Source organism: Hirundo rustica, chromosome Z, assembly GCF_015227805.2.
Source record: "Hirundo rustica isolate bHirRus1 chromosome Z, bHirRus1.pri.v3, whole genome shotgun sequence".
NCBI classification, from domain to species: Eukaryota; Metazoa; Chordata; class Aves; order Passeriformes; family Hirundinidae; genus Hirundo; species Hirundo rustica.
The window spans coordinates 64,679,605-64,707,423 of NC_053488.1; the positions used below are offsets into that span (position 1 = coordinate 64,679,605).

At 41.1% G+C, this 27,819-nt stretch overlaps 1 protein-coding gene across 7 annotated transcripts in view; it reads left to right on the forward strand.

Moving 5' to 3' along the window:
• PALM2AKAP2 (PALM2 and AKAP2 fusion) overlaps positions 1-27,819 on the forward strand; it is a 275,120-nt gene that overhangs the window by 138,966 nt on the left and 108,335 nt on the right. For all 7 annotated transcript variants that reach the window (XM_040091332.1, XM_040091333.1, XM_040091334.2 and 4 more), the window contains one exon: positions 26,647-26,729. In XM_040091332.1, coding sequence (XP_039947266.1) covers positions 26,647-26,729 — 83 coding nt within the window. The remainder of the gene's footprint in view (positions 1-26,646; positions 26,730-27,819) is intronic.

Here is a 27,819-nt window from a genome sequence, read left to right on the forward strand (position 1 = left end):
CATCACAGAAGGAAAAATGGCCTTGCATTTCTGCTTTATAATTTAGTCCTGAAAGTTTTGCAGTAGGTGGGGGTTCAGATTGGGTATTTTTCCTACTTGTGTTCAGTGACAGAAAGTCAATTTGACTGTCGAAGAGGACTCTGTGAATGCTGGCAGAACTGGCATGGTACTGTCATCAAAGGACTAGACTTGATTCAGCTGAGAGAAATAATTGTTTCAATCTCCTCAGTTTTGCAAATACCTTCCTAATTCAGAATTGTGTGTCAACATGGCAAAAGGAGGGATTATGAACTTGAGTTAGCAGCAGTGTCTGTGAGAAGACCATGAATCAGCAAGGGCATTATCATGCAGCTAACTTAGTGCTTGGACACTTGGATACATCAGGTGCATATTCCATCTGTTAGTGCATACTGTGGCTTGTGACATACTCTGATTTTCATTCTATCTCATTTTATTCCATAGCCTTGAGAAGATTTTCAGCTGATAATTCCTCTGCTGTACAAAACTGAGTCATACAAGTAAACACCAAAAACAGACTAGACAATACTGATGCTGTTTCTAAGGTTTCAGAAACAAGGTGTTTCCATGCATTTCTTCTTTTAAAATTTCTAAGGGAAAAAAAAAAAAAAAAAAAAAAAAAAAAAAAAAAAAAAAAAAAAAAAGGAAGGAGTTGGGGATATTTTTAATAAAATGTTTAGCAGCTGGTCAGATAGCACAGCACTCTCCTGAAGCTCTTCTGGAATTGTTCTGTGGTAGTCAGTGGCTTCACAGAGTAAGGGCATATTCAGCATGTAGAAGGCCTCTCAGGTTTAGCTTCTTTTTAGTTTATTTTAGTAGCTCTGTATTGCTCTGGTAATAGAAGGAAAATAGGCCCTTATTCCCAAAGTTCAACACTCAAGGTGCTTCAGTAATTAAGGAGGGTTGACAAAATGAAATAGCATATTTTCAGAGACCCCCTTACTTTCCTGCAAGACTTTCACAACCTGCCCTTAATGCCTCAAAACTCATACCAACTCTGCAACAGTTCTTACTTCACACTATGATATTTTCAAGGTTACATGAATAAGGCTTTAAGGCTAGTTGTAAGAATGAATAATAAAAAAGGGATAAGAAGTTAATAACAGTTTTTGCTGTTCCAAGACCTCCTTTGCAGTTTTTGCGTGCTGCTCAGATGTCCTTTGCATTATGTACAGTCACACATGAATTTGCTGTAACTGTCAATGGGCAAATACAGGCTGGTCTCTGGAGGAGTTTGCAAAACCACAGCATTTGGCACAGCTGCGCAGAACTTCTTTCCTATTTACCTGTGGTAGAAAAAACTGCTGGTTTTATTGTCACAAGAGTCTAGTTGACACAGATCACTCTCTCAGATGAGACGAGGAAGGAGATACTTGTATAGAAATACAGTTTGCTATATCAGGCTTGGAGGAGAGCACTTCCTAAAATACAACCCAAATTAAGAATTAAGGGCAAAATTAGCAGGCTGAGAGAAAGATTGGATCACTCAAAATATGGGGCAAGAAGGAGTTGGACTGGTGCACAGACCCTGGAAGGCAAACCTAGGAACTTGGTTGCTGCAGAAAGAAGAGAATAGGCTCCCATATTTTGTACACAGCAGTCCTTCCTGGTGTAAGGAAGAGAGGTCTCTGGACCTACTGAGCCCTAAAAAAGATGCTGGCGCAGGTCCTGGGAAACATAATTTCCAATTGCTGCTGCTCTGTGCAGTTCAACATCACCTCACAAAAAGTCTCTCATCTGCAGATCTACAAAAGTATGTGGAGACAACATCATCCACTTGATTTAGATGGGAAGTGCAGGTGCCTAAAATCCTCTGTGAGACCAAAGTTTTTCACATTTTACGTCTGTAATTAAGGATATTTAGCACTATCCTGCCTTGTACAGCTGTGGTGATGTGGCTGTTGGTGTCTGTCACAAGACTACAGGAATGTGGGGCATGCTGTGGTTACACAGCATCATAAAATATCTTCTTACTGCTACAGTTTTGGAGTGGTTCTGCTTTTAACAACATTGCTAAACCAGAAAAAAAATATAGGCTGTATTGCAATCAGACCCAGCCAATTACAGCAGTCATGCTTTTGCTGGGAATTATTGGTTTGCCATGAATTAGGAGAAAAGGGATGTAACTGTAGCATGTTTGGTGACCTGTAGGTAGGAAAACGAAGGGAAAAGAATAGGTGAAGGGAAAAAAGGAGACATACAAAAATGAGTCAGACATGACAAATCAGTTCAGCTTCCTTTTTGAGCATTGCCACTGTATGTAATGCATCACTGGCTACAGATTCCCTCTGGATATAGATAAGTCTGCTCTAGCAATGGCAGCAATATGGTAGCTCTTGTGGGCAGGGGGAAGTTGGTTGAGCTAACCAGCCCTGCTGTAAAAGAGGTTATCTATTCACTAGAGCATAACCCTGTGCTAAAATGACTGTACGGTGGTTACCTCTTAGACGTCATTTCATTGTGGTTTGCGAGCATCCTGTGGCTTAAAAGGAAGAATGCTGCTTAGTACCATCAGGTCTTGCTCATTACATTTCACTGGAGTGCGTTAGATATTAATTTTAAAGCAAATGAGATTACTTAGCCCTGACAATTTTTTTAGTAGATTGTTGCTGCTCAGTTTCTGTTGCTTTGCAAGACATTTCTTCTCAACATGCTGTGCTAAGTTATAGAAGCATCTTTATTGCTTCAGAAATAAGTGTTTATAGACAAAGGTGGGGTGCTTCCTTCTGTTGACCAGCTTAGGCAATTTTATATCATTTATGGTTAAGTTACTGGTTAGAAAGGGTAAAGTGATGAATCTGTTAAATACCTCATGCAGTTGCACACTAAGAGCAGGGCTGACATCTGGAAATTCTCCACTGCTGTTATTTCAGTCTGCATTTTTTTTTTTTTTACAGGAGCTGGAGGTCACCAAGGGGTTAGTAAATTGTGAGTGTTAACTAAGATAGATACCACCCTGGGGAGAAAACAGCCCTTAATTTACCAGGAGAGAAGTAATTCTATTTTTTGCTTCTACAACTTATGCTAAATTCTAGTGCTTTTTGAGGCCTTTTCTGAATCTCCAGCTCATGGAGTCAAACAACTTAAGCCAAGTATTTGTTGTAATTAAAAAAAAAAAAAAAAAATCAAGAAGAGAAACAGTAGATTTCGGGCTCCTAAATAAGGATGAAAACTGGAAAATATTTGCCCTAGCTGCAAGTCCTGCAGGTCTGTGGTACTCTATTTTCTGAGCCCTTTTCTGTGCCATTTATGAGACCCCAGACAATATTCTTAGCATTCTTGAATACAATGAGGAAGTGAGACTAAGACAAATGGAGAAGCTACTAAAATATTAGACACAGTTTAGGTTCTTTACTGATTTCATACACCATGATTTTGAGTTCACAGAGCTGGAAATACTGTGATTAATTTACTGATGTATCTTCACAATGTGCCAAACATTTGCTAAATATGAGCAAATCCACAACCTATCACAGAGGCTGTTACCTGCCTGTCTCCATTTTCTTCACACATTTTAAGTCCTACAGAGGAAACATTGGGGCTTAAAGCTCTAAACAATGTTCAGAGTATTTAAAAGCTCTAATTGAAAGTGAGAATATAAGGAACCTAATTCTTTTCTCTCATCCAGCGCCAAAAGGGATCCTCCTCTAATCCATAGACTAAAAGGAATTAAATTCAGAATTCAGTTTGATGTCAAAGGACAGCTTTCACAATTTAACAGCTGCAAATATTAGAAGCAGGGCCAACAAGTCCCTTAGAAAAAAGTCCACATGTGCTTTCTGGGTCAGAACCTTACCCCAAGCCCAGTCAGTGAACTTAGAGTGCCTATGTGAGAAGTCAAGGCAGACTTCTTGTGAAAAAACACTAGAAATAAAGGAAAGTATTGAAGTTAGTTTGGAAAACCCTCTCTGGTGCAATAATATTTTTAAAGCTAGATTCCTGACTGCCAGAGGGATTGCAAGATGTAAATAACCAGTCCCAGAAAGCGAAATTCAAGGAAGGGGACATAGGCTTTGACTGCATACCCAGCTTACTCTGAAGAAGTGCATGACCTGTCACCATCAGCACCTGAGAAACAACTCAGGTTTTTATTTTATGAAGAAAATAAGTGGCACAAAATCAAGATATTTTCACAAAGGCCTCTGCTGTTTGCAGAACTTCAAAAAGCAAATCTCTTTACAGCAGCAAAGTGGGGTTGACCCCACATTTACATTGCCTGGAGTTCCTGGTGTGTTCCAATACTATCCACTATAAAAGCACATGGCTCACTGCCCAAGTTACAGCCTTAATTTTCTTCTTATGTGTTTAGTCATTTTCAATTATGTACAATTATGTTTTAAAAATTGGCCAGAAGAGTTTATAGAAAAGCTAGTAAACTTTTTCAGTAGTAAGCAGTCATAAGTCAGTAAGCATACTTTTAGAGAACAGACCTGTAAAAGATATGTTGGAGAAAAATTTCACCCTTTTACTAGTCTTTGAATCCCCACAAATGCTTTCTGTCATCACAGAAAAGAACTAGCCATCTACTTGAATTTAATAATATGGGTGGCCAAATTTATCTCCATGGATCTGCTTTTCCCATCTCATTTCATTAGCGACTTCTTCACAAAGCCCCAGATAACTGGAAACAATGGAAGATATGAGCCATTCTTGTAAAGAAAACACCTTTTTTGGAGAACAGGATTGTTAAACAGTGGCAAGCAAGAGAGTGAGATAATTATTAATAAGTTCAAGTTGAAAGAGAAGGAATTTAGGTTGGCTATACAGAAGAAATTCTTTACTGTGAGGATGGTGAGGCAGTGGAATAGCTTGCCTGGAGAGAAGTTGTGGATGCCCAGTCCCAGTCAGGGTTGCAAGCAAGGTTGGATGGGACTTTGAGGAACCAGATCTAGTTGGGTGTCTCCCTTGCCCATAGCTGGGGAGTTGGAAGTAAATAATCTTTAAGGTTAGTTCCCACCCAAACTGCTTTACAGAATGCAATTAAGTGCTTTAAATAAACTGATCTGTCTCAGTGATGAAGGTCTTGCTTTCTATGTAACTACAATGTAACTAACCCCCTTTTCTTCCAAGACCTCTGTTTTGCAGAAGTATCTTCTCGATCCTCCTCTGCTAATGGGCATGGAAGCCTATCACAAATGGTCCCTACAAAGAATGGGCAGCAGGGATGGTGCTGAGCAGAGAATGAAAGGAAAAGGAAGCAGAAACTTGAAACACGGTGTTCTGTTTCCAGGAGACTGAGAACACTGTCAGCATTGAAGCAGAATAAATAATGCTGTTTTAATTCAGTGGTGAATACTAACAAATAAATGCAGACTAAAAGGGGATTCTACCAGGCTGACCCCAAAGTGAAATTTTCTGAATTAATCAGTCATTTTTAAAAACACAATTTCAAGAGAAAAAAACCCACAAACCCATAATATCTTATATGGAGTCAAATTATTGCTATGATGTTACCAGGACATTCTCTTCAAATTTTCTATCCAAAATTATTAGTAGTGATTCTACTTATTATTAGTGAATTGTATGTGATCTTGTTCTTTTAGAGCTGATTTTTTCCAGACACTTTGCTGTTCAGAGTCAAAGGGAAAATTTCCTTGGCTTCAGCCAGCACTGCACCTCTATGTGAAGCCTGTGGGGCTGACATTACAATTTCAAATTAAATGTGTCTAATGATGAAGCTAGCTATAGGCAAGAGACTCACAGCTGTATATTGTCAAGACTGGACGATGCTCCTTTTCCTGCTGACTGTAGCTAGCTCTCTGATTTTCCCTTCCCTCCTAACTGCTGCCTCCTTCCCTTCATCTGCATGCGTATTTGCACTCATTTGAGCACTGATGCACCACATAGATGTCTATAAAGCAGAGACCCAGTTTGATGCTGCCATCAGAAAGGAAGACACTGGTCCAACATGCGTTGTCATGCATATGAAGACTAGCACACCTTTTTGACAGATGCTAAAGTTTGTGAATAAACTTTTCTCCAGAAGTTTGTTTCCAAGATCAAAGACGGGAAGTGATTGCTTTTCCTGGACACGTTGTCCCCTGTGTACAAATCTTCCAGTGTCATGTGCTTCTTGAAGGCCGTAGACAATACTGATGTTTGCAGGACTTACATCCAGATATAATGCCTGACCCCAAAACAAATCTTCCCTTTTTCACTTCCACTGCATAAAGTAAGCAAAACTCAAATCAGGTAGTAAAGGTTGAGGCAAGAATATAACAGTTTTTTTCTGGAAAGATCTTAGTGATAAAATGTCTAGTAGAGCCCTAGCTCTCCAGAGAGGTCTCAGTACTGGGATAAGCAAATAAATAAGCAAGTAAGCAAGTAAAATACAACCTTGAAGCCAGAAGCTCTGCAAATCTGGTCAAGACTCAAAGCCATGGTCTCTGCATTCCTTACTCACTTCACCTGAGCTCTCTACATCAGCCTATCTGCTGTCTAATTTTTCAGGTGGAGACATTATTCATCTTAAGATAGCAAGGTGAGCATTAATTAGTGATGGTAGGGACTATCTCTGTCAGGTTGTACAGCAGTTTTGGTGGTTCTGCCTGTTTCAGTACAAATAATTAACACTGATTATATGAGAGTCACTAAGACAGAGTTGCTAGCTCCATTCTGTTAATTTTGTCCTTTAAAAGAAATCCTCTCTTGAATAAAATCTGTGTGTTTTGGTAGAGGTAAACTGGCACTGTATTTAATTTCCCCATGAGACTAGACGACCGCCGATGGCAAAAGTAAGAGTCTGCTCTCTGGCACCAGGTGGGATTTTGCAGCTTTTATTCTCACGTCCTGCCCCGCTTTGCTGGAGACCTTTCCCGATGGCTCACGGGTGCCAGAGAGACCTGGCCCCTCCCCTGCCGTGGCTTTTTCCCCCAGGGGCAGGGTCCAGAGGCAGGGCCCAGAGGCACCACCCCATCTGGGCTGGGTTGCTAATTGAATGGCAGATTCTTATTATCAACAGCCGTTTCAGGATTTTGCCGAAGCTCCAGAAGCAAATCTTTTTGGAGGTCTAAGAGAACTGTAGTATTTCTTGCTAAGTGTGCTTTTAAATGGTTGCAAAAGTATTCTCTTTCATATCCAAATTTGGCCTGAGCTTTGCATAAACCCTGAATTGCTTGTTGGGGGAAGGGGTCCCAGTTACTGTGGACAGCACCCCCTCTTTTTGATTGTTGATATCTGACAGGGGTGGCAGAAAAGCTGGGATTGCTTCCTGCTTCCAGGTTCCCGGCTCCCCCCGCTTCCTCCGGGACGTGGGAACCGGGATTGTAGGCAGGGAAACCGTGGGAACCAGGGGCAGGGAGGGGCTGGAGGCTTGAGTCACACGGGGAGGAGTCGGAGGGCGGAGGTTTGAGGGTAGGGGGCAGAGTCAGAGGAGAGGGAAGTGCTGGGGGTGGCACCCAAGAGAAGGAGGGGTCTGGGGAGAAGAAGGGATTGCGGGAAGGAGGGACAGACAAAGGGAGAGACTCCTGTGGCTTGGGAGCACATGGCTTCGGCCATTTTGGACAAAGGAATCCCCTCCATCTTGTGACCCCCCCCACCTGGGGACCACTGAGATGGGAGGTTTGAGCACTCGGACTGCTTGCAAAGGTACGAGCTGGGGAAAATTCACAAAGAACTGGCTTTTTTTTCCTTTTTGCAATGCAAACTTAATTTTTAAGCTATAGAAAGCAAAATTTGCATCTTCTTTATTATTAGAGGAGCCAGATTCAACTATTTTTTTCATTATAGCCTCCCAAAATTCTGGGGAGCTTATTTGCTCTAATGATAAATGTGGAAACTGAGAAAACAACCACAGAGTTAATTTTTTCAGCTGTTTCTTTGAATAATGGGTCTCGCCATCATCCAAGGCATTTAAAATGTAGTAATAGACTCTTTTTTGAGACACAGACAGCCTTGCACCCATTTTTGGCTCAGATTTTGAGTTTCTGTGTCCTCTTTATTGTGACTGAGAAACTGAAAGGAAAAAAAACCTGGCTGGAGAGAAAAAAAGGGAAACAGTTTCCTTTTCCAGCCCCCAGGCTGCCGAAAGAAGTATGCTATTAAAGCACTTCGAAGGTTCACTCTGAAAGCAAAAACCTTCCCCGAAAGAGAAAATCCCTTTTCCCTGAGGAACTCCACCTCTGAAAAAGATTTTTCCTTAGAAAACCGAAAGTGGTACTCACCAAAATTCCAGCGTTCCTTTCCTTTCTTTCCCAATCACTCCTTTTGCCTGAGACTGACCCTTTTTGGTGCAAAAAGAGCTTCCAGTCTTGGTTCCCAAGGTCATATTTCCACAAGCATATGGTCACCTTCCCTGCGAGCAGCTTGCCATTCAGGGGGGGCTTCTTTGCAGCACTCCGATGGGATTTTTGAGTCCAAAGGAGAAAACTGCAGCCCTGGCCTGTGGAATCCTCTGTTTCAGAGACTCCACAGCGAACGCCAAGCCTGATGGGTCTGTCTCTGCATGGGTGGGCTACGTTTCGTGACTCACGTACCTGCATGAGATTCCTCGGCCATGTGCTCCCCAAGTGGTTCTTCCAGCTTTTTGGGAACTTTTTCTGGCTTCGAGCCCCATGTTGGGCACCAGTTGTAGTATTTCCCCATGAGACTAGACGACCGCCGATGGCAAAGGTAAAAGAGTCTGCTCTCTGGCTTCTGGTGGGATTTTACAGCTTTTATTCTCAAGTCCTGCCCCACTTTGCTGGAGACCTTTCCCGATGGCTCACGGGTGCCAGAGAGACCTGGCCCCTCCCCCGTCGGGGCTTTTTCCCCCAGGGACAGGGCCCAGACGCAGGGCCCAGAGGCACCACCCATCAGGGAGAAGTGGGAGGGAACAGAGTTAGTTTACATTTCAGTGTGGGGGATGGGCACTGCTGGGCAAGGACAGATATATAGAAAAAAACATTACAAATCCGATGAAATATAAACCTAATTAATGCATTACAACATAATACGCTGTCCATATAATCACATGGTGCTTTTTAAATTTCAATATTACTGCAAGATAATTCAGGGTCCTTGTGTATGAAGAGGGTAGATTGGAAAATTGTCCCTGGCCCAGTCAGGGAACAGGATTCCCTCTCTATTGGCGCGAAGTGTCATCAGTACTCCCAAGCAGACGGTCAGATGAGTGATTTTTTTTGTAGTTCAACGTATATTCCCACTCTGACTCTTGAAGTGGGAGGCAAAGACAGACAAGCGCCTAGTTGGGCAAGCTATGGCAGACGTCCCAGCTCAGCTTCCCTTTCCCTTAACTCAGGGAAGTTAAGGAGAAAACGGACTTCTCGTGCAAGGGAGTCCTGTGAGAAGAGAAAAGGAGGAATACTTGCAGGTTTTCCCAGTCTGAGGAGATACAGGGAAGCCCCAAGGACCAGGTGGACAAAATACCAGTTCTTCACAGCATTCAAGCTGAACATGGGATTTGAGCTCCAGTCTGCTTAGCTGGTCCACCAGGAAGTCCCCAAACAAGTTACAAGTCAGTGTCTTTATTTCTTGGAAGCAACCAATATGTCATCTAGTCTACAGTAAACAAAAACTCAGAAGGCAAAAGTAAACTTGGGGAGTACAGAGAAAAGTTTACTTTTGATAGTTTTTTGAGGTTTGCTGCAGCCCACTGCAAGCATTCCAGGTCAGTACTACCACAGTCCAAACATAAGTTTGCTGTCCCTGTAATTCAGAGTAGAGAGGATCATAGGCCACAAAGGAGCTAGGCAAACTTCAGGGTTAGGCAAAGTGTAGGTTTTGCACAAGAGTGACAGACATCCATATGATTTAAAGATGGACATAGGTCCAGGCTTTCCCAGAAAATGGGTAAGCCAGCACCTGTGGTTTGGCATGCATCCATTAATGTCATTTGTACAGAGATGTGCTGTACAGAGCATTATGCCCACATCAGACCATACTATTAACCAGACCTGTAGACAAAGCTGAAATGCCTCCATAACATTAACCTCAAAAACAATCCAACCTCAACCTTGACAAATTCTCAGACCTGAAAGATCAACTTCAGCCAGAAAAGAAGAGCACATTCAGGTCTGAAGACATTAACTTCCCTCTCTTTCGCTATTTAATTTAAAAATAAGTTCTCTGTGGAAAATGGTTGCTGTAGCAGCCCTTGTCTTGAAGGGTTTAGTCAGTTTCAAAAATTACATAGGCTGTATGCTGGACTTAGAACTGGGCTGAACTGGGCTGAGTTTGACCATAGACTTCACAGTCATGAATAGATTTATACCTGCAGCAGTGAATGATGGGTGTGGATATGAGTGTTCGTGTATGCGGTGAAAACATCCCCTGACACAACAAATACCAGCTTAAGTTTATGAAAAAATATTTTGTATTAATTCTAAACAGTGTATCCTTTGTTAGTATTTGCCTTTGGGTTTTTCAGTTTTGTCAAATCTCAAGTTCACTGAGGCAGGACTCCTTCTTCTTTTTTTTTTTTTTTTTTTTTTTTTTTTTTTGGCAATATAACACGAGTATCCTAGAATGTGGCAAGAACAGGGCAAAGGTGAAAAAATTCTGATGTCTTATGTCAAAAAACTGGCCTCAGATCCTACATTTTACAAAATCTGGTGAACCTTCAGCTGTGCAATACCGCCTACTCTGAAAGCAACAGCTGGAGTCCTGGCTCCACTGCAATCAAAGGGAATCTTGTTTCTGATTTCATGGGACCAGAATACACAATGAATCTCTGTGTGTAAATCTTTGCAGGCCTGGATCCTAAAAAATTTACATGAAAGGATGTACTACTTTCCATAAACCATAAAATTAAATCAATATATTAATATTACAAATGCTAGCTTTCTGTGAAGCTTCTTTCTGAATATCTTGTAAAGCTTCCCATTGTAAAAAAAAATAAATAAATTATAATTGTGTTATTGTCACTGTAACCAATCCCATCCATTTCCCCTAGTAAAGAGATGTTAGAATTCAGCCTGGATATTAAATATTTAGCAAAGAATTGAATGGAAGTGGTCTTTAGCAACTGAAGTGCAAAAGATACTGTGAGTTACATTTTAGCATTTAATGTGTATTAAAAATAAAATAAAATAAAATAAAATAAAATAAAATAAAATAAAATAAAATAAAATAAAATAAAATAAAATAAAATAAAATAAAAGCATCCTATTAAGGCAGAGAAGGGCTTTCATTATTATATGAAAATGAGGAACTAAGACAGGAGACAATGAACTGACTACCTACAATGTGGTAGCTCAGCCATTTCCTCAGAAAAATATAGTTTTCTGATGCTAGTATGTTTCTTCACTGTTGCTATACATGCACAGTTAATCTACACAGAGGACAAGTCATAAACCGAAGAGCTACCAGGCAGGTAATTCTTTTTTGCAGTGGCAAGGAGCCCCGTCAAAAACCCTTCAGAGTGCTTCAGTGCCCAGGGTGGGAATGATTACAGCCCTCAGACCTACTGTATGTACAATTATTGCTGATGTGTCCCATCAGCAAACATTCTGTGTACAACAAATCATCAGAAAGCTTCTGCTTGCCCTGCAAATGTGCATCACTGGCATAGGGAGCTGTTAGGTCCAGAGCTTGTTATGTAATAGACCAGGCTGTTTTGTAGGGTGTGCTAAAGCCAAGGAAATATTATCTGCCCTTGCTTTATGCCAATGCACTGGTACAGGAAATGCCATGGCATTACATAGGAGAAGCATGACTTGCTCCCATTATGGCTACATCTTTTACTGCTTCCTTGTATCACAAGTGTTCTGACAATGTCTTTGGAGGGCAGAAAAATATCTTCACAAGAACACAAATGTTTAGTCTTCCTTTCTCTTTTTCTTTGCTTTTCCAATGACCAATTCTGGTCATTTTGTCTCAACTAACGTACAATTTTTCAGTAAGAATTTCCCAAGTCACTTATTTTTAACAGGAGCACCCTGAACAAAAGCAAGTGGGGCAATCAATATTCCTTAAACCACAGTAGACAAAAATGTTATTACATAGCAGCAAATGCAAAAGAACATCTCATTTTACTAGGATAAGATATGTCTTCTAATTTTATAGCCAAAAAAAAAAAAAAAAAAATTTATAAACCAAAAGCTATTGGTACTGGTTCATTGAAAAGGAGAAGACAAAGGGAGACTGTTTGTTAACCCATTAGTCTCTCAGCATTGCTTCTCAGATTACCCAGAGCTAGACAGAAGCCAAAAGACACCTAAACAAAACGAAAACACAGAGATGGTGAACTGCTAGCTTCCAGTCCTCCTTCTCCAAATACTCACCCACACAATGAATGTAATTCTCATTATAACTAAGAAGAGTTGGGTACCCCACAGCAACTCTTGTAGAAACTCAGAAAGAGATCAACCTCAGAGTGAGGGAACAAGGATTCATAGTCCCGTTCAACTTGGGTTGCACAGAACAAGCCTCTGATTGTGTTTCCATCTATTTGTTTCCATTATGTATATACAAAGCCTTAGGCCAGGCATTTTCTTTCAACTACATTTGCATTAATCAGGAAACATCTCTGCTCGTTAAATCTACTGGGTTTTAAAGCGTAAGCTTTGGGATAGCACCAAAATATTTGTATGATCTTCTCATCTTAAAAAACAAAGGAACAAACAAACAAACAAAAAACCCCACCACACCAAAATCCTCAAGCATCTACTTGAAGTCAACCATTCACCTCCTTCTGCAAAACGTAGGGAATCAAATTCAGCCGTGATAGGAATATGTAAACATCTCACTGACTTCAATGGCCATTCAGCTTAGCTGTGTCAAATCTGAATTAGGCCTTAGGTCTCAAAACTCTCTTGTCTACTCTTGCCATCTGTCTTCCTTTGCTAACCTAATTCCTTATTAAATAGTGTGTCCTTACTGAGTGTGAACCTATTCTGCTGATCCTTTCTCTGCAACAAACATTGCTAGAGGCTAAAATTCCTGAAAGTTATGACTACTTTCAGTTCCTCTGCCTCTAGATACTATGAGAGCTTCCTTTAAGGTGGTCTGAAATTCAGACTGTGAATTAAAAATTCCCGAGCACTCAATCTTTTCATAGTCATATCTTAGACGTTTAAAATTACTAAGCTGATTTACAAGCCATAATTTACAGCAGTTCAGTTCTCGGGTTAACTGTCTGTTCTCCTTAGAGGTTTCTGAACTAGTAGTGCTAAACAAGGTTGTTCACACGCTGTGTAGATGGTGAGGGTGTTTTGCAGAAGAAAAAAAACAAAGTAAACAAACAAACAAAACCAACAACAGCAACAAAACCCAGACAGACAAATGTCTCCACGTTAGCAAACCAATGGATAATAGATTTAGAAAACATATTAAAGGGACAAGACAGAGATGTGTCCAGTGACATCTCTAATCTAGTGGTTGTGATGCTGGAGGAAGTACAGGGGATACAGACTGGTACAGGGTTTCTCCTTATGTGAAGCCTCTTCCTACTGCTGTCAAAAACATGTTTCTAGTCCAGTAGGGCATTTCTTGTGCTCTTAGAAACTGTCTTTTACTGAGATAGAAAACTCACGCTGTTCTCAGAAAATAAATGTGGAAAATACAAGAAACCTACCTGCACTGTTAAAATAAATCAGGCATGACAGCTATTTTTATCTGTTACTTGGTACACATTGTGAAGAGACTATTTGAATAGCCTGAATTAGGGAAGAAGCAGTCACAAACTTACTTTAAACTCAGGCTGAACTAACTATTCACAAATTGAGAGCTGCTGAATATCAAGTAATTTGATTGTCATTTAAAGAGAAGGGAAAATAAAAAAGAGAGAAAAAAAAAAAACAATAAGAAACACAAAATCACCAAATGCCACCTCTCTTCTTTATTCATTATGTTGCACAATATTATGTTGCACAATATTATGTTCCATGCAAGACTTGATATGAAAGTAGAGTGGTTCTTTCAAAAAGAGGCTTTCTAATCTTAAAAATCTCACAAGAAATGTAGGTGGCTAGATTTCAGTGGGAATGGTTTAAATAAGCAGCCTGACATTTGGGGGCTTACCCTGAAACCTTCTGAAATTTCCTGCTCTTTGTTTGTTTTCAGAGCTGGATTCTCTCTCTTCAGGGCAGGCTTGCCTCTTTAAAGTGTTGTTTTAAAATCTTATAAATGTAAGTAATAACTCTAGCAGTGAAGCAATAAGTATTTGAGTTACAGGTAATATGAAAGATAATTGAAGCCCTGATGTAATTTTATGCTTCCTTCATGCCCCATTCCACTGCTATTATGAGCTTATTTTCAAGATCGGAGCTGCACAAAATTATTATTACTACCCTAGTACAGGCTCTGTACTGTTTTTATTTTCTCAAGATGGTAGCTAATTCTCTCAGTAAGACACTTTACTCAATCAACACTATTCAGCGTTCATGCTAAGGAGGAAGGGAGGGAACAAAAGACATAAGACAGATAAAGAGAGATGTAAGTACGCTACAAAATCTACATTTTTAAAGGAGGTGAGTTTTGCTTATTACAGCTTTAGAATGCCCCCAGCTAGGCTCAGGGCTTGAACTCTGCAAAAACTCCATAGTTATACATACTGTACATGCATCAGCTTCCACTTTGGCACAGCCTGCACAGATGGACTGCCTCATTAGGCAGGGAAGCCTCTCACATCATGGGCCTGCCTTGCATATGACTTCTGCCCCAGCAGGCAATGCGGATGCTGTAAACAAAAATAATGTGACTCCAAAAAGTTGAAACCAGATATAACTATTGAAAGCGAAGCATCAGTCTTTAATGTGTTTTGATGTACTCTGGAATGCAAGTGCATAAAGACTTTCATTGCCTCAAGAATATTTTTAATTTTGAATTTAGACAGTGCATGTCACAGGACAGATAAACAGCTGAGAGAGAACATGTAGAACTGAGTTGATAATTTCCACAAGCCTGCAGGAGAAAACCAGATTTTTCCTACTGACTTTGGATTGTGCCATAGCTCTTTGTTCTACACTTGACAAGCCATGTTTAGCACACCACAGACACAAGAGTCAAAGTTTTTGAATTGCATCAGCAGGGCACACTTTAAGGAGCAAATGTTGTGACTTCGAAGAAGGGAGAGAGGACAAAGCCCTTTGAGAATACATGTCTGGCCTATGCTCCTTTAGGAAGTGCAAAGAGAAAGCACCCCTTCAAACTCCCAGCATGTTTGCTTATCTGGAGGCTTAGAGGTTTTACTGATGTACTGGTATTCTGTTTCTGGATGATGTCTTTACATGAGTTCTCAAAGCATGGGACAATCTGGAAAGTTATATCCAGTTAGCCCATCTCTCTGCAGTGTGACTTAAAAGTAATAGAAGCGTTAGAATGTATGGAGCTCACAGTTGGCAATGGCACAGCTGACAGCAGCTGGATAAAAATCAAGAAATAATGTGGATGTCAATGTGGGGATCTTCCATAGACCTCCTAGCCAGGACAATAATGTCAACAAATTCTTTGAGGAACTAAGGGACAATCCCAAGTCCCAAGTCAACTGCTTTTGTCTTTGGGGACAAGTCCATTGGGATTTCAACTTGCCAGAAATTTACTGAGAGAATCATACAGCTAGTACAACCCAGGCTGGAGGATTCCTGAAAGACCTGGATGACAGCTGTATGGAGCAGGTCCTAAGGGACCCAACTGAGGAAGACGCCTTCCTGGATCTGCTGCTCATCAACAGAGAGATCTCATGAGCAAAGTGGAGATGAGCAGTCATCTTGGCCACAGTGATCACAGGGCATCAATTTGTCGTCAGGAGGAAAAGTGCAAAGTCTCAGCAAAGCCTCAGCTCTGGGCATGAGGAGAAAAAGTTTCAGGCTGCTCAGGACACTAGTGAGTAAAGTCCCCTGGGACAATGTTTTTGCTGGTGCCCAGGTCCATCAGTGCTGCTCACTTTTCAAACATCACCGCCTAAGGGCATAGGAGCGGGCAATTCCCAAATGCTGGAAGTCAATCAAAAAAGTCAGAAGGCCAGCTTGCTTGAACAGGGATCTTCTCTTGGAAATGAGGGAAAAAAAATGTATACACACAATGGAAGCAAGGTCAGGTGATACAGGAAGAACAGAGAGACATTGTTTGCCACTCTAGGGAGAAAATTTGTGTAGCCAAAGCTCAAATGGAGTTGAAGCTGGCCAGAAATGTGAGGGACAATAAAAAGTTTTACCAAATATATTAATGGCAAAAGGTAGTGTAGAAATAACATTGGCTCATTACAGGATGAGAAGGGTCACCTCACCAATAATGACATACACAAGGCAGAGGTGTTTAATGCATTCTTTGCCTCCGTCTTCAACATGACTAAAGAACCAAGAGGGTCTCAATGCCTGTAGGACCATGACTGAGGATGTTCAACTCCCAGTCAAACCTCAAATTGTGCAGGATCTGCTGCTCCAGCTGGATCCCTACAAATCTATGGGGCACAATGACATTCATCCAAGAATCCTCAGAGTGCTGGCTGATGTCATTTCAAAATTTCTCTCATTGATTTTTGAGCAGTCTTGGGAATACAGAGAGATGCCAGCTGACTGGAGATGATAAATGTTGTCCCAGTTATCAAGAAGGGCAAGAAGGATGACCCTGGAAACTACAGGCCTGTCAGTCTCTCTTCAGTGTCTGGTAAAGTTGTGGAGAAGATTATTCTGTGAAGCATTAAAAAACACCTGAAGAATAACACAGTCACTGGTCTCAGCCAGCACGGCTTCATGAGGGAAAAGTCCTGCTTATCAAACCTGATTTCCTTTCATGACAAGGTAACCCACCTAGCTGATCAAGGGAAACCATTTGATGTAATCTCTTTGGATTTCAGTGAAGCCTTTGATGCCGTCTCTTGCAGGATCATTCTGGACAAACTGTCCAGCACATGGCTGGATAAACAAATTATGTGATGGGTGAGCAACTGGCACAAAGGGTTACAGTGAATGGGGTGGTGTCAGACTGGTGACCTGTCACTAGGAGGGTTCCACAGGGCTCCATCCTCAGCCCTCTGCTCTTCAACAGCTTCATAAATGGCTTGGACACAGGACTGCAAGGGTTCCTAAGCAAGTTCACAGATGATACAAAACTGGGAGGAGCAGCTGACTCCCTCAAAGGCAGGGAGGCCCTGAAGAGAGATCTTGACAAGTGAGAGGATTGGTCAGGCACCAACCACATGAAATTCAACAAGGGAAAGTGCTGTATTCTGCACATGGGATGGGGCAACCCTGGATGTACAGACAGACAAACGAATAACAGGCTGGAAAGCAGAAATGAGTGCAGGAAAGGGACACGGGGGTCCTGGTTGAACATGAGCCAGCAGCGCCCAGCCAGCCAGGAGGGCCAAGTGTGTCCTGGGAGGCATCAGGCACAGCATCACAGCTGGGCAAGGGAGGGGATTGTCCCGCTCTGCTCTGACCCAAGGCAGCCTCACTTCGAGCTGGGGACAGTTTTGGGTGCCACAACATAAAAAAGACATTGAGCTGTTGGAGGGTGTCCAAAGGAGGGCCAGGAGGATGGTGAAGGGTCTGGAGGAGAAGCCGTGTGGGGAGTGGCTGAGGCGACTTGGTCTGTTCAGCCTGGAGAAGAGGAGTCTGAGGGAAGACCTCGCTGCAGGTACAACTTCCACGTGAGGGGAAGAGGAGGGGCAGGCACTAATCTCTTCTCGGTGGTGACAGTGAAAAGACCCAAGGGAATGGCCTGAACCTGTGTCAGGGGAGGTTTAGGTTGGATATTAGGATAAGATTCATCACCAGGTTGGCTGGGCACTGGAACAGGCTCTCTAGGAAACTGGTCACAGCACCAGCCTGACAGAGTTCAAGAAGTTTGGACAATGCCCTCAAGCACGTGGTATGACTTTTGGGGATGGAGCTGTGCAGGGCCAGGATTTGGATTTGAAGACCTTTGCGGATCCCTTCCAACTCAGCTTATTCTGTGATTCTGTGAAGAGTTGGTTGTTTTATATATATATCTCTCATAATGACCTAAATATTGTCTGGAAGGTGATGGATAGGGCATAACTTGACATTACACATTAACTTTGCTCTGTCCTGAAATAGTAAAACTTTTAGGTGAAAATCATATCCCAATATCATAAAACCAAAATCATAATATATTTTCTTTTTAGTTTGGCTTTTTCTTTTAAAGCACTTGATCTCTTCCACTAGTAGGGAGTCAAGAAATTCTTAACTAAATTCTCTAAAGCATATGGCTTTAATAAGAAACATCACTGGAGTTTTGACCAGAAAGTCATGCTTCTTTTGAATGTTGTGGCTGGGAAATCAAACATTTCACTAGCTATTTTAACTGGGGAGTTGATCTGTGAATAACTGAGCAGGATATACCATATCTGGGTATTATGTTTGTCAGTGAAAACAAGGAGTACTTTGAAAGCAAACATTATAATTTTTTCTAATTATATATAATTTTCTAAGATTATCCACAGAGGCCAGTGGCTGATGCATCTTCTCAAATTGAGCAGTAACTTACTCTATAAGTACCCCCTCTGAAATAACTAAAACTGATTACAACGTGGCACAACTAAGCTTAGGTGAAGACGTGTATCTTCATCTTTTAATATCTTGGTCATATCTCTGATGTCCTTTTGTAAAAACTCAGACTACATTAACCTTACATCATCAGTGATTTTAATTTGATTACACATTCAATAACTCTGTTCAGTGCTCTGGATCTCTTCTTGCAGATAGTGGATCTACCCTCACTTTCAGGTGAATATATGGGCTGAAACAGCACACTCTCCTGGATTGCATGGCTTTCCAGCGTTGTCAGGGCTCATACCATGATGACACCAATTCACCTGCACCTTTCAGCTCTCATATACCAGGTCTAGCAAGATTTGACTCTACCATTGCAGATTTTGCATTAATTAACACCATTTTCTATCAAGCAAAACTGGTAGTTTGACTTTGCCATAAAGTATTGATATAATTTTTTCTGAGAGAAAAGTTGCACATTTCTTCAAAACAACTGACAGTACAATCTTAACACAAAGTTAGATCAAAACTCGAGACCAAAGATTAGACCCAGATAGTCTGGGCTATGTCTGCCTCATTGCAGTCTGGCTCTTAACCCCTACAAAATAATTGGGCACACAAACCCACTCTCAGTGTTCTCAGGGGTCTTCTCATTGCTTTGTCAAGAACTGAATTAGTTCTTCAGGGCTTTATGCTATAAACCTCCTTGTTTTACTAATTTAACTCATGGATAACCTGTGAAAATCTGGCAATATGACATTTTTTACCAGTATGGAAGGAAGTTGCTCAGAATAAGTTATACCTGTTTATTCCTAAATCCACAAGTGGATGCAGGCAGTTCAATCACTTGTAGTCACCTTCAGAGAGCCTGATGTTTTTGCAAGATCTCCAAATGCATACCAGATTCAAAATGTCACCTCCTAAGAGACCATGAAGCGTGAAAGGAAAATTGATGGCAGTAGTTTCTCTCATATGCATCTAAATGTCAGCAGAGTATGTTCGTGGCATCCCCTCTGCAGTTATGCCTTCCGACATATATAAGGTTTTATCCTTTGATTTAAACTGGTTTTTCATCGGAAAAAGCGCATAATCGTGATTGGAAAAGCATCTAAAGACATACTTAGCTGGAAAATGGAGATTGCTTTCCTGCCGTTCCCAGGAGGTGCACTGCAAAGGCACAGCCATTTACTTCAGCAGTTGGATTTTGATACTAGTAGGGAATTCCCCACTATTTGATACTAGTGGGGAATATCCTGAAAAGTTGGCTTAACTGCACACGTCTATTTTGACTATTGCAGATGCATCCACAACATCTTCTGCATATGTATGGAGAATTCCCAACCACTGGTACATGCAGCTGCAGCTCTAATTCAGGAAATATAAAAAATAATCATAATAATGCACCTTGTCTGCATCAGTGTGGGCAAGATCAGCATGACGAAGAGAGGAGATAAGCTGATTCAACAGCTATGGGAATTTGACATAGCTTTTGCAGTCATTCTGTTGGCTATGATGAGAAGGTTAGAAGCTCGTCTTCATGGTTATTTACATACATGCATTTCTTGGGGCCAAGAAATCCTTTATACCAGTGCAGCGAGGTTAGCACCACAAGCATTACAGATGCACTTTCAGTGCTGTTTCTGTAAGTGATGGATTTTCTTTCTCTTCACAGAGAATGGTTAAGCAGATAATCTTTCTGCTACCTTCTGCTTTCTTTCTGTGGTTAGGTTTAAGACGTCATGATTAAAATGAACTTGCATTACATCATTTGTGCTTCCTTACTTCAGACCATTCAAGGAGTTCTCTGCTAATTTTAAACCTTCGTTCAAGATGATGAATTCATCATTTGGCTGCACTTTTGTCACATACAGGAACTAACTCTAGACAAAGTTAGGAAGCTATCTGTTCTTTTAATGATAGAATATCACACTTCTTACCTGGTAATTCCAAATAAGAGAATGTACTCCAAGGCAAATTATTACAAGCAAGAGAAACAAAATTCACAGGTTTTTCCCTTATTCGTGCCTCCAAATTAATGTCAGAGTCTTAGCTTATGTTTTGCAGACATTTTCTCTGTCAAAAATTTAATCCACTAAAGCAAACTCTCTCACTTCCATCGAAAGTTCTTCACTGCAATCAAAATTGCAGGGACTGGGAGTTATTTTCTAAGCAACATGGCAATCTTATTCTCTTAGAATAGCTTTAATTTTAGGGCTGGTCTCTACTTAAGGTTTCTTTCCAAAATATATGTCGATTATGGTTCTGAGGGCATTTTGATTGCTTCATAGCAGAAATTATGAACTTCATTGCACACTTACAGCTATTTTGTGGTACTAGAACTAACTATTTACTAAATAAACTAACCTTTTTTTCTCACAGAGCTAAATCTATGAGAAAATGCACACAAGATCTGAATCAATAATAGTTCGTCACAGTTGGTCACTAGAAACTATGTTGGTAGGTAGAAGATCCTTCTTAAAACAAGTAAAGAACAGATATTGAGACTGGTACTGCATGACCTTGTAGCGAATAGCTGGAGATATAACTGGTCTTCCAAGTGACGATCACTTCCCCTACAACTGAAACATGCAAAAACCATGTCAAGAGTATGGCTAGACTACTTCAAATCACTCCTAAAAGCCTGAGCTGAAGAGAGCTAATCCATTTTAGTGATGGAGATCTGTGCAATGACTTTACTTGCTCTGCCTGCAACCATGGATGAGTCTTAGGTGTTTTCCCAAATAGTGCCAGACATCTGCATCTGAAACGTGCACCTGAATCTTGGACATTTATTCTTAGTACAGGTGCAGCACAGTGCTTCTGGCATGGTCACAATTAACAATCTGAGGAATATCACCAGTCAAGGCACCTTTTCCTTGGGCATAAGTGTGACTTCCCTCCTACTAGTACAAGAAGGGAGATTTTCTTCTTATTTGTATTTAAGTACAAAACACATCACACTGTGAAAGCTGAAAAAAAGAAGAATCATTTGGAAAAGAAACGCAAATCAGCAAAAGAAAATTGTGCCATTAGTTCTATAACTTGTAATTAATCTGGGCATAGTAACTCCAGTTAATAACAGGACTATCAGATGCAGAAAAACAGATTGTGTGAGCTAAGGTGCTTCAGACAATTACTATGAGACACATCAAAAAGAAATGGCACCTACAGCACTGTCTGCAATAGTTTTTCTAAGACTAAAGATTTTATGAAATAGACTATAAAATTTTTCCTGCCTCATAGAGATGAGCCCTCAAAACATGGTTAAAAGGGTAAGAATTTTTTCCTACTGTTGTTTCAAAATATAGCAAGCATGCAATGCCTCAACATAGCATTAATTGAAGTGCAAAAAAACAGATAAATGAATGGTTTTCTTTGCCACTTAAGTTATGCCTTTCTCTTCCTGCTGCTATGTGACTTCTCCCAGTCTGAACACCAGGAATTCACTAAGCCATTTAGTGGTTTAATAAACAAACATGTCAGCACTCTTGCTAGGAGACCTTTTTTCCCAGACGGTGTCTTTTTTTTCCTCCCTCTCCTCTGAGGATTTCATTTTTCTGAATGACCTTGTATTAATCACAGGTATCACTTGCGACAAACTCTACTTTGTCGTGTAACATGGCATCTGTCTGCTGGCTCAGTTGGGCACTGCCACAATATCAACATAAGGACATAGTTGATATTTCATTTTAAATGACAGGTCGTGGGAAGCTGAAAGAAAGCAGACTGAGACACAGCAGGAATTACTGTGATCCAAGTCAAGTGAAAGTAGTTGCCCTAATAAAGTGCTTCATTGGCCTCTTCAAGGCCAAGTTAAATGATGATCCAGGATTTATGTGGTTTGAGCTGACCTGTTCCCTTCCAGTCTGAACAGGGCAGGAGGCACTCTGGTAAACAGCAGACAGGCCAGTAAACCCAGTATATGAACACCATGTAGCAGGGAGGAAGGACCAATCTAGGAGTGGCAGTTTGTGCTTTTGGGACACATATGCAACATTCCTTGGCTAGAAGTGTTCCCACAAACAACCTGTCTCAGTGAAAGAGAAAAAACTGATCCATCTGCATGCAAGCAGACAGTTGATTTGGTCAGACAAAAATTACTGTCTTGGGAGGAATGAAGAAAGCTTGGTTTAGTTTTCCTGGTGAATACTCTTAAGTGCTTTATCCTCCTTTTCCTCAGAGGAGATATATATTTGCCCTAAAATTGTTCTCTGATTCAGCTTCTCTTATGGTACAACCTGCTCCTTTACTGAACCAATTTCTTTGACAAGAGGATGTATGCTGCCAGATTTTGGATGGCTAGAGACTGCACCAATGTTAATGGCTGTACGGCGTAGGTTTGGAGTTGTTTCCTGACAGCTTAACAACACAGCAATGGAATCTGTATGCTGCAAAACACAGAGCTCTCTTGTTGCTAAAACAAATACCAAAACTAGGCTCATAAGTCTGTAGTTTCTGGGTTTTCTAAGGCAGTTTTGAGTCATTGCAGAGTTCACATAATTTAATAGCTGAATTGCGCCTTAAAGTTTCCCTTCTCTGTCTAGCTTCTGTGGAAGTAGAACTGAAACTCAAAGTGTTTGGGAGACTGAGACTGATAGAGCAAGGGCCCTTGAAATGAGTGTGGTGCCCCCAGGACACAGCTAGCCCAATCCGAGGTGTTTCCCTGTGGTCACAGTGCTGACCATGAAGAACTGTGATTCAGGAACAGGTTGATTGAATCTCCCTTTGCTTGTTAAGAGTAATGAGAAGGTGTGCACAGCAGTTTTCCAGATTCCTCATCAGTACCTTTCTTTTCCATCCATATTTTGCACATTCACTGCCTAATACATCACCAGGAACTACTCTTACTGGACTTTTACTCAAATTTCATTCCTCCTAACTTGACAATGCTGTTCATTTCTCTACTGGTAGATGCTGGTGAGAGCCCAAATTTCTTCTCATTATCTACACCTTGATTTCTCTTCCAAGTCTGCAGGGATATGTCTCTTAAGGAAAAACTTTTACCTCAGCTTCATTCCTGCAGTATTATTTGGTCTTCTTTATTGCAAAACTCCTGTCATCTATCAAACCCTATTCACAGTTGAAATGAACAGCAGATAAAAGGAAACAATGAAGTCAGCACAGTCCTGCACAGAAGTGGAGCTAGCATGCACAGAGACAGATGAAAAGCCACTGAGCCTCAATAGTGCTGATGGAGCTGTCCTGCAGCTGCTCTGGTTGAGTTACTTCATCACTGCTATACAGATGATTATAAGGGTAAAACTTTAGCTATGCTAATGGCAGCAGGAACTGGTACTATCTAGACCTTTAAAACATGTCCATGGATGTGAACATGCTTGCATATTTATTGTTTTTTAATCCAAAGGTGATTATGAAGTTGCCATATCCTTCATGTAAATCAAGTCTGAGATCCATGCTATAGCAGATATGGCCTGTCATCGAAAACAGTAGGGGATGAAGTCTATTCATGATACTTATTTTGTGAGATGTGTAGGAAATATATAATTTTCTTATGCACGTTAATTTATAGGCCTCAGACTTTCACGACATTTTTCTAGTTATATGCTTTTATTACCACTGTAATGCTCTCTTCTTATTCTTTCAAGAGTTGCCACATCAATGGTGAATATGTCTTTCAAGTGGAGAATTTGAGACAATACCAGTGCCTTCCAAGGGGTATGCAGAATGCTAGTTGTGGCACAAGTGTGAAATTAGGTAACCCACATCTCCACTGAGCATCCTAGCCACCAGGCTATGCTTCCTTGGTGGGCTCAGGCTGCACATACCTCAGCATTTCATCAGAGAGCAGCAGTATGGTTTTTAGTGAGCTCAGCCCTCTTTCCTCTACCACATTTGCAGCTGATTCAGATGTGGAGTGATTCACACTACAGATGTACTTCTGAGTCTCATGCAAGAGTGCTTTTAGGGGAAACCAAACCAGAAACTCTGCTGCAGGGTCACAGAAAACACTTTCCAAAACCTAGTGTAAACATATTCAAATCAAGTAGTACTCTTTATTGCAGTAGGGTAACATTCACTCCAAGGAATCAGACTAAGTCTATTCCGACATCAAATACTGGAAGTATTTATAATGTAGACTTAGATATTTCAGCACCAACTGCTCCCATCCTCTGATCCAGTCCAACACCTACAAGGTAATGTGGAGGCATCCATTCAAATGATAACATGCAAAGGCTCCACATTTCCAAATACATTGCAGAAAAACATGCACAGTAGCTTGGGTTTGAAGGAAGGTTTTAGTGAAATGATATAAAAAGACACACAGCTCTATTTCACATCTTGTTTTGGAGAGCAGGAGAGCATATAGGTGTCAGTAGACAATCAAAGACCCATTATGCTGAAATGTTATATATAGGGACATAAAAATGAGGTTCCTTTTGGCCTGACATTAACATGACTAAAGCTATCAAAGAGAGCTGGAAAGAAAAAAAAAAAAAAAAAATCAGAAAAAAAGAGCTCAGGGCAGAATAAACTAGTTGCTTTTTCTGCAGCCTCACTTCCAAAGCAGTAATGCTCTATGGGAACCCCACAGAGCACAGAGATGAATGCAAAGAAGGGATCACTCCTGTGGTAAAGTCACAGGATTAGAGTTCTGACTTTGTGGACTGTTTCAGAGTGTGGAGAACACAAGAAAAATGGTCTCAATTCCATTACTACTCCCATTGGTTTTAATGCAATTCTCAAACCTGCCTGAGGGTTACCTATTGGCTCTGTGGACTACATGAACAACATAGCTCAGCAGGTAGGAAGAGGAAGGGCCAGCTCCTGAGAACCTGTGCTGGAAAAAGTTTAAAGCAGGATTTTCAGGATTATTATGGGAAGATAAGTTCCACTGGTACTTTTTAATACTCTTCTCCCGGAGCAAAAGAAGTCTAACTGAAGCTGCAACCAGCCAATATCGTTAGAAGGAAAAGTGCAGGTCTTTAGTGAAAGTCTCTCAACTACAGCTCAAGCTAACACTGTTAGCATGTGCCACTGTCCACTGGAGGAACAAATATGCAAAGAGCATCTCTGAAGCATAGTTCCTTTTTGCGTAGGTATTCGTTACACAACTGTGGTACATCACAAAGAGGGTTGAAGAGATATGCTCAAGGTTATAGACTCAAGTAGCAACAGAGGGCATTAATATAAGTCCTTGTATCGACCAAGGGCTGCAGAGCCATTTCAAGACATATTATTATGAGAGACCTGTTTCAAATTTAGTAGGTATGCACTGCACTGTGGTAGCATAAGGAATATTATTCAATGTACTACCTGTGTGAATGTGTATCTTCAGCAGAGCTACTCGATATACAAATCATTACACATCTTGCTTCTCTACCGAGGAGATCATGTAACCTCTGTAATTTAGTTTCACAACTTAGAAAATATTCACTGATTTAATCTGACTCTAACCCAGCTGTATGTAATTATCGCCATTGCTACAGAAATTCCAAAAGCAATCAAGCAGCTATCTGTAGCTAGATGTGCTTAAACAAGATTGTCCCTGAAGGTGAAATCAGCAGATATGTTCTTACCTTCTTCAAGGTCTAAGCTTGATGCAGAAATAAAAGTGCAGAAAGGCTGCCCACACCATGCCCTGCAAGCTGTGCTTGTGACCTGACATGACCCAATAAGCAGTGGTAACTACTGCCCGCATGACAAAATGGCATTCTTTAATGACATACTTAGGAGCCTAGATGGTCTTATTTACCCTCCCCTTTGGATACACAGAAGTGATGAAAAGTCATCTGGCTTCTCCTAGAGACAGTGATAGTGTGAGCACAGGCACACCTTCAGCGCAGCAACATGGGAGAGCACAGTGCAACCAGTGTCTCGAGAACTGCCTGGGGGTGACGAGGGCCATCCCACTTCTCCATCAGGAACCAGGGCAGCTCTGCCACCGGGAATCACCCTAGGGACAGGGATGGCCACTGTGCGGTCTGAAATGGAGTGTGTTCTTCCTGAGCCATAGCACACTGTGTCAATACTAAGCATCCGTTTCATTTTTCCCCGGAGCAGCTATCTCTGTGCAGTACACAGAGCTGTATCCAGCTGGCAAAGATATTTGCCAGTCACAGTTTCTGTAGCCTTTCTACATTCTTCAACAACACTGACAAAACACCAGGTTGGTGACAGAGTGTGGCAGGTAGAAATGGGATCCAATCAAAGCAAAGTGACCTCTCAGCCATGTGTGTTCTCCCATGGGCAATAAATGTCTTTGGTTTTGTAGGTGCGGGAGGACTGGCTATGCTGCTGAGGGACCCATCGGGACCATGCTCCTGTGAAAGTTCTGAAGCCAAGAAGGGTGCAGGGGTAAGTCTCCTCTCACCGTGTCCTTGTGGGAGGCACAGGGATCTGCATTGTGCTCAAATGTAATTCTTGATGGACCCCATTTTCAGTGGAGTGCATCACACCTTCAGCTCCAAGGAGGCTGTCATGCTGGGAGTAGTTTTGCAGACCCCATTGGTATAAACTGGATTTGCCTGGCTTCCGCAGGCCCTCTTTCTAAATATCTACCAGTCTGTGCAATAGTTAGGATTAGGAGGATTTTCAACAAAAGTTTCTCTTGAAATTTTGGTTAAATAATCCTGGCAGTTCATGGGTGTTAAACCAATGCTCTATCCCTCCTCAGTATCAGTCAATCTCTCACACATCTTCCTTGCATGTTCTATTCTCTTCTTCTCAGGATTTCCTGCAAACACTGCTATCCCACCTCCTTTCATCTGCTGGGCAGCTTCCTATAAGCATATTCTCAGCATGAGAATGCTGAGAAGCCTTGCACTGACCTGGTGTACCCTGCTGTAGTGGGGTGCATGTGGAAAAGCTGTTTTGCTGGAAAAACTGTTTTGCTGGAAAAGCTATGACAGGAATACTCCTTTTTCTTTGTTGTTCTCACTGTGATCGTGTGCAGCCAGGTGTTTTTAACAGGAGGACATGACATTGTCAGTAAGATAAAGAGTGGAAAGGCTGTGAATTGGCAAGTGAATTCCTGCAGGGCGAAGACATTCATCTTCACAGTGGCTGACATTGCTGAAGAAGTTTTTCTCTGAAGCCAGAAACAAACATGTTAAAAACTAGCGGTATCTCCAAAATTTTTACATTATAGATAAGACATTTTTAAAGATGCAAACTTGAGTATACATGGGCCATATTAATGCCTAAATTTATTTTAATCTTTCACACTTTTTCAAATTAAATTAAAACAACAATCTAGACACTTAATAGGTTCATATGATACTGATGAAGCCTATTTCATACATCTGATATAAAAGTAGATTTGCTTGGGATTTTTTAATCACAGTTAAATTTCTTTTCAGAAGCATTTAAAGATAAAATGCAGCAAATCTGTGTCTTCTTCTGGTCTGTGCATGGAACTAGTGTGAGAAGCTCACATCAGCTACCT